Raw genomic sequence first — 13,596 nt, forward strand, 5'->3', positions numbered from 1 at the left:
AGTTCAAAAAACGTTTAGAATTTGAGGGATTCCAGTCCATACTGCACTAGGAAAGATGAAGTTTTATTTGCTTTTTTTAAATACATTATTCATATGGGGGAAAAAATGCAGCTCTTTAGAAAACTTTCCAAGCACTTAAAAAAAAAAAAAAAAAAAAAAAAAGTTGTTTAAGCATCATATTAATCTTGTCTAGAACCAGGGGCGCCGACTTGCAAACATTATTGGGTGGGTCGGACATCACCGGGGTTTAGGGTGTTATGTAATCCCTCGGAGGTCCCCCACCCCAAATAAAGGTCAGATTTTTGTACCTTGAAAATGCCATATTTTCTGGTGTGTATAATTTTAACAAATAAACAATATGTGACACGGCGTTTTCAAAGTAAAAGAATCTAAAAATTGGTTTACAAATTTTCTGGTTCAACTTTTAAATCATATCACTTGTCTTAGTAAGAGATTTTTTTTTGTTCTATTTTATGGGGAGCCGTGCAGTGCCGTAGCTAAGCATTAATATTATAAAGTAGGATGGACATTTGACTTCAATGGAAAGGCACTCTTACAGATACAGACTTTTAAAAAAATGGGGTGGGGGGGGGGGACCGGGGGAATTTTTTTAAATTTGAGATGAAAAATAGAGAGTTTTAAAGTTTTTTTTAAGCATTTTAAAGTTATATAATCAACATTAGAACCCCAAAAACTCGACAAGCCTGACACATATTTTTTGGCTTTGAAAGAAGGAAAGAATAAATACAAACACGCACAGTATTTTCGTAAAAAGGTAATTTAATTTACGCATGCTTTTTTAAGACCAGTTGTTTTTTCATTAGTTATACTGGCCAACATATTCAAGTGTAAACGCAGTCTCTCAATGTCTAGATTATTTTTGAAAACTCAATTGATTTTTCAAACTGTTTCACCTCTGTTTAATAAAAGCAAGCACTCTTGTTAAACTGCAATGATCGGTGTGAGTCCAGTTTATGAAAACCGCCCAATTTCACAAACCTCAATGAAAAGTGCCTTTGGGATTTTGAAAGCGTGCGGTGAGCTGGCTTCGTTGTTTTCATGGTATACGTTGATTCCGAGGAAGCAAAGGATCATCATTTTGTGAAGATTTTTCTTTTAAACACAATTCCCAAAAGTATTCAAAATTATCACACCTCCCATTTAATATACAAATCAAACCCTCATATATTTTTTCCAGATCAGCAACACTTAGATGAGCTCGCTGCAGCGCTGCCCGCCGGCAACAGATTTGACCCGTAAGTTCGCGCACTGGGACAAATTCGTGATGGTGTTATAGTGCTTGCAGCACTATAACACCATCATTATTCACACTACTCGTTTTCAGTTAACCTGCTTACTACCGTAATAATTATTTGTTTTAACTCATTACTGAATGTATTTCAGGAAAATAAAGAATAAATTTATGAGTTTAGAAAACATAATATAACTAATACTTTTCTTGATTTATTGGGGGGACTCTGCCCCCTCGAAAATTTTTTTTGAGGGGGCTCGGGCCCCCTCAGGCCCCATGGAGTCAGCGCCACTGTCTAGAACAAACATACCTTTTTATTTGTTCTAACTTATTCATTTCTGAAACAATTTATGAAGTAAAATTAAATATATTTTTTAATTTTCTTTCGATTTTTTATCTCATTGTTAACTAAACTCAGCTTAGAAAAAAAAAGTTTAATACGAAACAATGCTTTACCTCAAGATGAAAGCAGTGTCCACAATCAACTTTATAAGCAGCATTTTCATTAGCGAATTCCTCACAACAAATGGCACATTCTTCCAATGTATCTCCTGACCATTTTTTAGAAGATTCACCTGCACCGCTACCCCAAGGATTTCCCTTTTTAATGGGTGGAACTTCTACAGGTGGTTCCCTAGCTTTCAGATCTGTGATTAACTTTTTTCCAGACACTTTATTTTGCACAGCACGAAATTTTGGAACAACTTCAGGCACCTAAAAAAAAGCAGAATATATTGTTCAAACTTTGATACATTGAAAGAAATAAGTTTAATTTCAGAATTCCAACTCATTGTTTGCTTGTTAAAATGAGGACTTAATAAGGTTTAAAATAATGCTACAACCTACAATACCACAAATAAGCCATTTTTTATTTACTGAAATTAAATTATTTTTTAAACAGAGGCCAAAAAAATGATGGGAAAGTATGAGTTGGCACAGTTCTGTCAAATCAGCACTTAGAGGGTAGTCCACACAAACAAACACAGAAACATGTGCTACACTCCAAAGTAAATGCGAAACTTCTTTGTTCTTTGATTAACACAGGGTTGTTACAAAATAACTCCACCTGGGGAGAAGTTCTGGTTAGAACCAGTTTCTACTGAGGCTTTCTCCCCCAACCTCCGACATTGTCGACTACTATGATAGTCGGCAAACCCTCGTTTTGGCTCTTGCCAAAGATTTCTTTTTTCATAATCCCGCCAAGTGTTCAAAATTAATATTGCAATTTTTATTTTATTTTCCATTATTCGTAGTTGAATTATATTTTTTTAATCCATAGCATTCGGCATCTCTAGAAACATAACATTTGCATTCAATTTTAAATAACACATTATTAGGAAAAAACTTTTTCACTGTAGGACAATATATGTATGAATATTTTGAAAATGACTCAATTTTAAATTCAACAATTCAGATAAATTTAGAAAATATTAAAAAAGCGATTTTTACATAACATACTCCGGAAGAGTAAAATGATGCAGCTTACTTTGCTGGACTCTATTTTTGCAGCACTTTGTTTGGATTGGATCAATGCACCAACTTGAGTAACAATCGCATCCAAAGTAAGTCCAGATAGCTTCCCTTGCCTCTTTTCTCTGAACTCTCTTATGTATGACATTAATTGCACTCTGAAAAACGCCAAAAATATCATAAGTGCATGACAATCGTTAATACACAATCTTCTCTATGTAAATAAAAATGAAACTCCAAATGAGTGTGTCCAGGTTAAACTTAGAAACTACAGAATCGATTTCGTAGAGATTTTCAGTTTGTGTTAGTTAGCTCTGGGAAGGTATATAGACAATTTCTAAAAACATTTGATAGTTAAATCCTTTTTTTATCTTGAAATTCTTATGTACTTGCTCTCAGAGCACATTGCTAATGAACGAAGTCTTGTTTTTGCACACACACAAGGCCAAAACAGATCTAACAGTTATAGAAAAATAGTCTTAGGAAATTAATTAAAAATGAAAATACAACAGAGAGAAAGAAAAAAATAATTAATCAAGGCTGAAACACACCCAACAGTTACATGAACTTCTGATACATCCAAAGTTTAGATATTTAGTGGCTTAGTCACTTGCTTAGTGGATTTTTTTATATTTTAATGAAACTATTAGTCTTTTCTAGTGGATTGCCATACTTTAAAGGCCAGAGAAGGTGATAATGCGGAAGAGGAAGCCTCCTGACACCCTTGTGTGTGACTGAACGTTATCCTGTTGAAAAATGTTTCTTGAAAGCTCCGCCGTGAGTGCCAATACATCTGACTGAAGCATGACACTAACCTACTGTTACACTGCGACGGACTTGCGATTTTCTGAGAGACTCCCATTTGGTTAGTCACTGGGTAATAGGAACAGGAGGCCTCCAGGGGTGATATGGAGCTGTGGATCAATATTAGGGGTAACCATGTTTCCTATACAATAGCAACCCCCCAACATCTGTGCTCCGTTGTTTATTTCATTTCTAATTACTTTCCAATAAGGGTTTGCTTCATTTTTCATACAATTTTAACACTTGTACTTTCCAAGGAATTTGTTTTTTAATGAAAGTAAGGCAATTGGTAGTTATCAGTGAGAAAGAAACCAATTAGAGGGTCAATTTCGGCCACAATCTGATTAGATTCCGACTGCTAATCCAAACTAAGATAGACCTAAGCAGCATTTAAGGATGCATAATATATTTTTTCTCAGACACATATACAAGAAAATGTACAAAAGAGTTAGATCAAATATAAGTGATGCTTACTGTGTATAATTAGGAAACTTCTCCACAAGTCTGATTAGAAGTTTTTCATAACTGTTTTTACCCTGTAAATAAAACATTTCAGTAAGACAAACATATCTTTCAGACAAAACATAGAAGTAATAAGTCAAATAACAACTCAGCAGTCATAAATGTATTCATTTGTAAAGCAGTTGTTGATAAATGAATTGAGATATTTAATTTCAATTATAACAAGTTCAAAAATTTAAATTTTTATTCATTTGCTGCAATTAAAAATGATAACTTATTTGCAGACTATTATCATGTAAACACAGTTTGTTTTGGCAGGACAATACCTTTTCGCCCACTTGGCTCATTAGTTAAGAAATCAAGTGGGCATAACATCCCAATTCTATTAATTACAAAAATTTAAATTTAATTATTTGATTTACTGAAAGTAATTATGGTGAAATCATCACCCTTATGGAAGGTATGTAAATTTTACATGTAGCTTGTAAAAATCAGAGAGCATGAAAAGGGATTAGTTTTTAAGTTAAACTTTTTAAGTACCTATAAGAAAAATTCCAGAATTTAACACTAGAACGACTGAAATGTTCTGTGTACCTAGAAAGACTGAAGGAGCCAGTGTGGCCCCCCACCCATTTTTGGGATGAATTTTTAAAAATTCTTCCTGAGTGAGTCCACATACCTTATGCACCTTCTTTCATAACTAAATAAAAACTTAGAATGTGATTATTTTTAGTTTTTCTCTCTATACTGGCCAAAAGGTTGAATTAGTTTCTTTCCAAGAGCAATGGCTACTGTTAGGCTGGTAAGCAGTCGGTACAGTTTATACCATTTGGATATCCAACTGGCTGTATAAAGGAGGAAATTACAGGTTAAACTAGAGAGAATGGCATTTTTATGCTACAACAACTAGGAGAAAGGAAATTTTTTTTTTTTAAATTGCAAAAAAGCTTTGGGGCCACTGTGGCCCCTCCCGTCTTTCTAGGTATAAGAATCAATATTTATAGTACTATGAAGCAAATCATTAAATGATTAAACAAGCATTCAAATAGTGTCATATAATGAAAAGTCAGAAAGTTTCATTAAGTTCCGTTAGATATTATCAAAGTTATTGAGCAACAAACTACGCGAGGGGCTTAAACAGGCTCCTGCATCTTTCCCGTGTTAAGCTTTTGCAAGGGCTCATCAGAAAATCAAGTATTTTTCTGGTGTTCCTATTTGGAAAAGCAAATTTCAAGAAGCTTCAAGGATTTTCATGGAATGTGGAAAGTTTAGGACTTTGAGATATTTTTTCTCCCACTCAACAGTCATTTTTCAATCGTCTTGCAAGAAACGCTTCATTTGGAGAAAAACTAAGCCTAAAGAGCAAGTTTTCTAAGCATTCCACCCGATTGGAAAAGAGAGGCACTGATGAATAGCTGTAACCTTCATGAGTTTTGCTTTGTAGCCCTGAAGAAGTTACTTTGTTGTATCCGGTAAGCTATTCCAAGTGCCCACAACCCTACTAAAGTAAGTACTGTCCGATATTTTAAAGCAAAACCTTACTCAAATTTGTGTATGCGTCAGGTCTCTTCTGATTTTATCAAAATAGGGGTAGGGGTGATAGCAAGAATGAAGTACCGAGTAGGCAAAAACTGAATGCATCAGGAAGTGTACTTCCTCAAGTCATCACCCCTTTTTCAATTGGAACCGTTCGCAGCTGCTAGTCGTGGAGTTCGAGAACACACAGTAGTTTTTCCTAATTTCCAGGTTAGCCTGAGATTTGAATAGATTAAAACAATGACCCCTTGTCCTTCTGCATTTAACTGTGTTAAAATCAAGTTGAAGCTACAGATAAATGTTAAAGGTGTCTGAACATGTAATGCATAAACAAAGCACCACTGCATAAAGTATAGTTAATAAGAACCAAAAATAATTTCTATCAACGCAGTTTTCTGGCTTATAAAACTCGATGGAGGATTTTGTACTTCATGTATAGTAGTTTAAAATTCTTCCAAAGTTTTATGTTTGATTAACTGCATTCAGATTAAGAAATGAGAATTAAGATAATATTAACCTGCTATTAATTTCACATGGATTAATACACAGTGTATTTTTTGAAATTAAAAAATACTTTGCAGTTTAAATTTCAATATTTTTTCTAGAAAAATTCAACAAAATGATTTTAGAAAAACCTATTGCAATGTAAAATAGAATACAGTAGAAGACCGTTGTAACGCCCACCTTGGGACCAGAGCTTTTGAGTTATACAGGTTTTTGCGATACATAGACAGGGTTCATACTCTATTTGGATGAAAAAATTCCATGACTTTTCCAAGACTTTTTCATGACTTCAATGAAAATTTTCATGACCTCGTTACATGAAGAGAATAGCACTATTTAATCTCAAACTTGGTAATATTTTGAAATGAGCATTAGCAAAACGTCTAGTATATGAATGCCACAGCCTCATTGAAGCACTTACTTATAATGGAAAAAATATAAGTGCACACTAAAAAATTAAACTATTCTTATTTGTCTTCATCATATAAATTTTCGTAAAGTAAAAATGCAGTGAAACAAATATGATGATGCTTAAATGTCTGATTTTTTTTCTTTTTTAAACAGGCAGAATGATATTGAATGGGACAAAGGTCATCACTAAGTTTCAATAAATTTGCTACACAAGTTACCTTTTAGGTGTCAACAGTGCCTTTGATCATCCACGTAACTTGACAGTATTTTGGTTCTTTAAAGTAAAGCCACATAGTTTAGTTCTTTTTATGTTTTTAAACCAGATCTTTTTTGAAAAAAACATTCAGTAATGAATCAATCTTCTGATTCAAAAGTATATTTGTTTTGTTTACAAATTTGCATATTTTCAAATGCATATAAATTAATAGGTTCAGAAATTCCAGAACATGTTTAATTCTTGACATTGAACGTAGTAGTGGGTCGCATGGATTATTTTGCGTGTCGTATGTTGGGATTGGGAACTACTGTTTTAGAACATTAGAATTCCTCTATTTCTGTATTCTATCACCTGGCTTAAGATCTTTACTTTCTAAAACATTCAACAAATTAAGATAAACTCTGATAAATTTAATAATAAAGTCCTTACGAGTGATGGAATCGAACTTGCATGCAGTTGAATTGCTTTTTTTTTGAGTGGGCGTGGCAAAACTAAAAACGTGAAATTTTGCTACTACAGAATATGAAACATAAGAAGTGTTGAAAATAACAGAAAATTCAAAATAAGTCCAGGCAATAAAATCACATGGCAAAAAATGGCAAGCTGCTGCGACAGAAGTGGATGCAATGAGACTTCAAAATTCAGATTTGATTTTTGGAACGTTCAATTTTCCACTTTCAATAGCTTTTATGTGCTATACTGTTAAATCACTCAAGATTTCTAATGCTCTTTTAGTTACTGTTCCTTTCTCTTTGTCCAAGACATTTTTCCATGACTTGAAATAAAGTGCCATGACTTTCAATGAAAATTTCAATTTTCCATGACTTTTCCAGGTCTGAAATTCTGTTATTTTTTTTCCATGACTTTCCAGGATTTCCATGACCCGTACGAACCCTGATAGAGCATTGCACAAATTTTGAAACTAATATTCAGAATAAAGCTATATATTAGCAATTCAGAATGGGTTTTATCTGCAATGAGTATTAAAATACTAATATTACATTTAGTCATTCACAAATAAATATGTTTCACAAGTGTATTATCCTGCACTTCTGCTAGTTTTATGACTTGCATAACAACTGCATTTTCAAGAGCTATCTGGTATTTTCTGTTTACTGTGTGTATTATTTTCATTTAAAAGCTTTGAATTAAGATAGGAAGATAAAAAAACAGTATCAAAATTTAATTTTCTGATTAATATTTATGATTGCAAAGCAAAACAGAAGAATTTTTTAAACTTCAAAACCTATTGTTTACTTCTGAAACGTTCTGCGGTTTATATAGAATTGCGTTATATAGGTTGGCGTTATAAAGGTATTCTACTGTACACCAAAATACGAAAATCATCTTTTGATACCTGAGGTACAGAGGATCCTTTGCCAGCAGAATTTCCTTTTATGGAATACTGAAAAGAATATTAAAAGTCAAAACATTTGTAACAAACATTTTATAATAAGGGGAGGGGGGTAAAAAAATCACTTACTCCTAACTCTAAAGAAGAATCTGAAAACTTAGCAGCAGCCTTTCCTGCGAGAAGAAAAAAAAAGTTATAACTTAAGAAATAATATAGAGAATCATCAAGTTATTGAATGCAAATGTCATATGAATATACTTTATTTAATTGTGATCTCACACATAAATTCTTTCAATACACAGAATTAAACATAACACAAATTAGTAGAAACAAAAAACTATGCACTATTTCTCATTTAAAAAAAAAGTGTCAATATGGATGAAGCATAGAAAGACATACCTTCAGCAGAAGATGAGGATGATAAGGAATCAGTTGATATGATTTTTGGCTTGGTACTTTCACTTTTACTCGTTTCACTCAACTGGACAAGTGAATTCAGTTCATGAACTGCCTCACTGGCCAATGAGCGAGAAGGAATACTTTTTGGTAAATTAACATAAGAGCTGCTTATCCCGGGAGGTAACTTTTTTAAGGTGGGTGCAGGAGCAGCAGCCTCCGGAACAGCAGCAGCAATGTTTGTAGGAACATTTGGTGCTATTGGAACACTAGCAATAGAGTTTGTAGCTCCGATGGGGAGCAGAGTCGGAGGCATTGTGACAGGAGCAAATGCAGAGGCCATTTTAAGATATGCAGGATCCACCGAGACATTTGCGGCAGTGTATGTAGCAGTAGGATTAAATATCTGAAAAATATTTAAGGAATTAATTTTAGACTTTGAAAGCACACATGATCTCACTTTTGAAATGCTACCTTAACTAAATTGGTTCATTTTTTAAGGCCTATCTTTGATCAGTTATTTTTTTAATAGAAAAATATGGAGAAAAAGTGATTAATAATACGTTTAAGTCATGACATATTTCTCTTTGAAAATACCAAAAGGAAACTCTAGTATTTAACCATCTGAGGATAAATCTTAGAAATGTTCATTGTACAATTCAGAGAAATAACGGATTACAATTTTATTACAGTGGACGCTGGTTCATTGAATCAAATCATCAAACACAAAACAAAATCCAGCTTTATTGAATTAGTCGCTTTATTGAACCAGTCACTTTATTGAATCAAAACTGTTTAGAACAAATATGATTCATATAAGCGGCAGCCACTGTATATTTACAACATGAAACGTGTTATTAAAAACTTTTGGGCAATCAAGATTGCCAATTGATTCTCCCTTTTGACATTTCAATTTGCAACCAGCCTAGAAATGGAATGTTAAAAATATTATCTGAGAGTTAAAAATTAATTTTAATACATTAAATAGAATTATTTTATTGCAACAATTCCATTTTATTTATTTACAATTAAACTGATATAACGCTACTATCAGATTCATTCTTTGGTGGTGTCATATTGAGTTTGGCAGTACATTGAACTATATTAAATATAAGATTACACATGTATGTGGAATAGTAAGTTAAACATTTAGAAATATAGGTTAGTATATGCTTGAATATGATCTAAGTTCAGAATGTATTTTAAAAAAATAGACAGTTGCAATCATTTATAATTTAAAATGTAATGTAGATTTCTGTGTTCAAAAATTATTTATTTTATCTGAACTATTAGTGGTAAAGTAAAAATATTTAAGGTATTACTATGATTTTTTTTTTTTTTTTTTGATGTTGAGTGTTTTCAAAATCTAATTTTTTACAATGTAAAAAAAGAAAAGAAAAGAAAAGAACGGGGGGGGGGGGGGGGGGGCAGGGTTCATACTCTATTTGGATGCCATGACTTTTCCAAGACTTTTTCATGACTTCATAAAAATTTTCATGACATTGTGACATGGAGAGAATAGTAGACTATTTAATATCAAACTTGCCAATTTTTGTCAATGAGCATTAGCAAAACTTCTATGTGAACGCCACTACCTTATTGAAGCACTTACTCGTGATTGAAAAAATATTGGTGTACACCTAAAAAACTAAACTATTATAATGTCTTAATAAGTAATGTCACATAAATTTAAGTAAAGTAAAATACAGTAAAAGCAATACAATGATAATTAAATGTCTAAAAATTTCTTTGTAAAAGGGCAGAATGATAATGAATGGGAGAAAGGTTAAATGAGTCACTACTAAGTTTCAATAAATTTGCTTCAAAAGCTGCATTTTAGTGTCAACAGTGCATTTAATCATCCACATAATTTCACAGTATTTTGGTTCTTTAAAGTAAACCCACATACTTCAGCAAACTTATGTTTCTAAACCAGATATTTATTTAAAAAAAAAAAAAAATCAGTAGCGAATTAATCTTCCGATTCAAATGTACTTGTTTACTTATTTGCACATTTTCAAATGCATATAAATTAATAGTGTTGGATTCCTGACATTGAACGTAGCAGTGGGTCGCATGGATTAGTTTTGCAGGTCGTATGTTGGGCACTACTGTTTTAGAATATTAGAATTCCCCTTTTTTTGTATTATATCTCCTGACTAAAGATCTTCATTTTCTAAAACTTTCAACAAATTGAGATAAACTGATAAATTTAGTAATTAAGTTTTTTTTTACGAGTGATGGAAACGAACTCGGATGCAATTGAATTGCGTTTTTTGAGTGGGCGTGGCAAAATTAAGAACATGCAAGTTCTCTACTATGGAAGATAAAATATAAAAAGTGTTTAAAATAATGGTAAATACGAAATGAGTGATATCCAAGAAGTAAAATCACATTGGAAAAAGAACGAGCAGCTGCTACAGAAGTAAATGTAATGAGATTGCAAAATTCAGATTTGTTTTTGGGATGGTTCAATTTTCCAGTTTTAATAGTTTTTATAAGTGCAATAATGTTAAATCACTCTAGATTTCTAATGCTCTTTTAGCTACTGTTACTTTCTCTTAGTCCAAGACATTTTTCCATGACTTTTAATAAATTTCCATGACTTTGAATGAAAATTTTAATTTATGATTTTTCCAGGTCTAAAATTTGCTTATTTTTTTCCCCATGACTTTCCAGGATTTCCATGACCCATATGAACCCTGAGGGGGGGCAGCCAGTTTACTAGAAAACTGCTAAGAAACTGGACATCTATAAGATTTCTAGTAAGGATATATTGAAAAAGAAGTGTGAAACATGCAGTTGCACTTCAACAAAGCAGTAGCAACTCTTTAAAATATTAAATTGCTGATCGCATTTCCCCTGATGAGTCACTTGTTTACTGCTAACAATCGCTCTTTGGGGTGTTTTTGCCTGGAAACATTTTGGAGTAATTTAGCTCCGAATAATTACAGAAATAAAAGTCATGGTTTACTTACAGGACTAGGAACAGTAACCTGAGGAATTTCAGGCAGATTTTCCACTTCATCAATTTTTAATTTTTCCAGAGGAGTTCCAGATTCAACTTCCTTGATATGCTTGTCTATTTTGGCCTAAAAACAGATAAAGTTCATGCATGTATACAGATTGCTGTAATTAGTTTTTTCCCCTGCACATTAATGAGGTTGAACAAAAGCAATGAAAATTTTGAAACGAGATCTTAATATTAAGAAAATATACTCAATTAAAGATGCTTGCACTGACTTAGCAATGTCACACTCCTTGTTACCCATCTTTTCTCCCTTGTCACAACTTAATGAATCCCCCTCCCCTCAAAGCGTGACGTCATTTGCGGACAGACCCTTACAAAAGTTCAAAACCTCAAATCATGTAAAATTTTCTGCAACACAAGGTTTATGTAATATTTTTAAGGGAGAAAGCTAAAAGTACTTACCCCATAGTCATCACGTATTGCACATAAGTCCTTCACATATTGGTTATCAATTTGGGAGATCAAGGCTTCAATATTTTTTGTATTGACTGGATCAAGTGGAATTCTGTAAATAAACAAATAAATAACAGCAACAAAAGAAATAAAGCATAGATCTGCAAATAACTCAAATGGCATAATACGGTTATTTTCTTTTCATAATTAAAAATTAAAAAACAATAACAAGAAATTATAATGAACAAAAAACAAATGAAATACGTGCCTAGTGATAAGAGATTATGCAAAAAGAAAAGAAAAAAAATTGTAATTCTTCAAAATAAAATAGTTGGAAATTTTTTAAACCCTTTCCATACAACACATCAGGCAAAATTCTACATAAAGGATAGAGAGAGGAAAAAAATCTTATCTCTATCCAATCTAGACATTTTCTCTTCTAGACATAAGTACGTAAAGCATGGTTCGTATTTAATTTCAGAAACAAAATGAACGAGTTTTGAAGGAGTAAAAGGAGATTTTGAAGGAGTACTAATTTGTTGTCATTAAACGATGTCACACTTTTTTTTCAACATATTTGACACCCTTGCTCCTTTGTCACTAAGTGTCACACTTCACCTTACTCCTCCTCTTGTCTTATGTCATATTTTTAAACAAACTGTTAAAATAACTGTGTGATGTCACCATCTCTCCTGCCCGAATCAAATTTCATGAACCCGTCTCTCCCTCAAGGCGTGACATCACTTGCAGATGACCCTTTTTACAATATAATAACTGCAATTTACTAAACAATTGTTTTTTTTAAACACAATCACTTAAATATAGTTCATTTACTTATGCATTTTTAAACATTTAAATAATAATTAGACAACCTGACTTATGCTGCTGAGAGCGGCAGAGGGAAGAACAATCTGAAAACTTAAAAAAAATAGCAAAGTCCCATTTAAGCAAGTTTTATACTTCACTTATGGAATGTCTGAGTCATCTAATAATATTTTCACTTTCAATTTTTTAAATCACATCTTTATGAAAAAAATAAATATTACTACATTAAAATCGCCCTTGAGAAAAATTTCAGTTTTCGATAGAAGTACTCTAAGTTACTGTCGTAGAGAAAGATTCTGTACTCTTGAACTAAAAAAGGAGTTTTGAAGGAGTTAAAACCAAAATGAACGAGTTTGAAGGGCGCTTCAAAAATTTTCCAAAATGAAGGAGTATTGGAGGAGTTTTGAAGGAGCGTACAAACCCTGTAAAGTGTCGAGGAGGCAAGGACGGATACAAGGGAGGGGCGATCGCCCCCTCCTTGAGCCGAGGTAAAGGAATTCTCTCTCAACTTATTTTCAAAATTAATGTCTCAAATACACAACTTTAAATAAACTTTAATAAGGTTAAGAGAAAGAGCTTTCTACCAGAGATTTTACTGAATTGAACTTTTGGAAATGCAATTGTAATCTATCTCAAAATATTTTAGGGATTTGCATCAGAAACTTTTTGAAGTTGAAATACAAAAAACTCAATTTTTCACTATTTTAGATAATATTAGACAGGGTTTTGGGGAGTTCTCCTGGAAATGGTGCAAAATTGAAGTCCAAAAATGGCAATCGTAGGACATTTTTGATGACACTAGGGTAAGGGAAGGGATTTAATCCATTTCACTGGAATTTTTTTACAAATTAATGTTCTTAAAAAAAAGGATTTTTAGACGATTTTGTATGATGTTAGGAGCAGATGTTTGGGAATTCATATAAAGGCGAGAAGTAGAAATC

General features: G+C 32.6%; 1 protein-coding gene across 1 annotated transcript in view; it reads right to left on the reverse strand.

The window, feature by feature from the left end:
• Positions 1-13,596, reverse strand: part of LOC129226690 (uncharacterized) — an 89,775-nt gene that overhangs the window by 3,073 nt on the left and 73,106 nt on the right. The window contains exons 21-28 of the mRNA XM_054861320.1: positions 11,840-11,942; positions 11,385-11,498; positions 8,410-8,812; positions 8,140-8,183; positions 8,014-8,061; positions 4,001-4,062; positions 2,739-2,880; positions 1,709-1,966 (exon numbers count right to left, since the gene is read on the reverse strand). Of these exons, the coding sequence (XP_054717295.1) occupies positions 1,709-1,966; positions 2,739-2,880; positions 4,001-4,062; positions 8,014-8,061; positions 8,140-8,183; positions 8,410-8,812; positions 11,385-11,498; positions 11,840-11,942 (1,174 nt within the window). The remainder of the gene's footprint in view (positions 1-1,708; positions 1,967-2,738; positions 2,881-4,000; positions 4,063-8,013; positions 8,062-8,139; positions 8,184-8,409; positions 8,813-11,384; positions 11,499-11,839; positions 11,943-13,596) is intronic.

The sequence above is a fragment of the Uloborus diversus genome, chromosome 7 (genome assembly GCF_026930045.1).
Source record: "Uloborus diversus isolate 005 chromosome 7, Udiv.v.3.1, whole genome shotgun sequence".
NCBI classification, from domain to species: Eukaryota; Metazoa; Arthropoda; class Arachnida; order Araneae; family Uloboridae; genus Uloborus; species Uloborus diversus.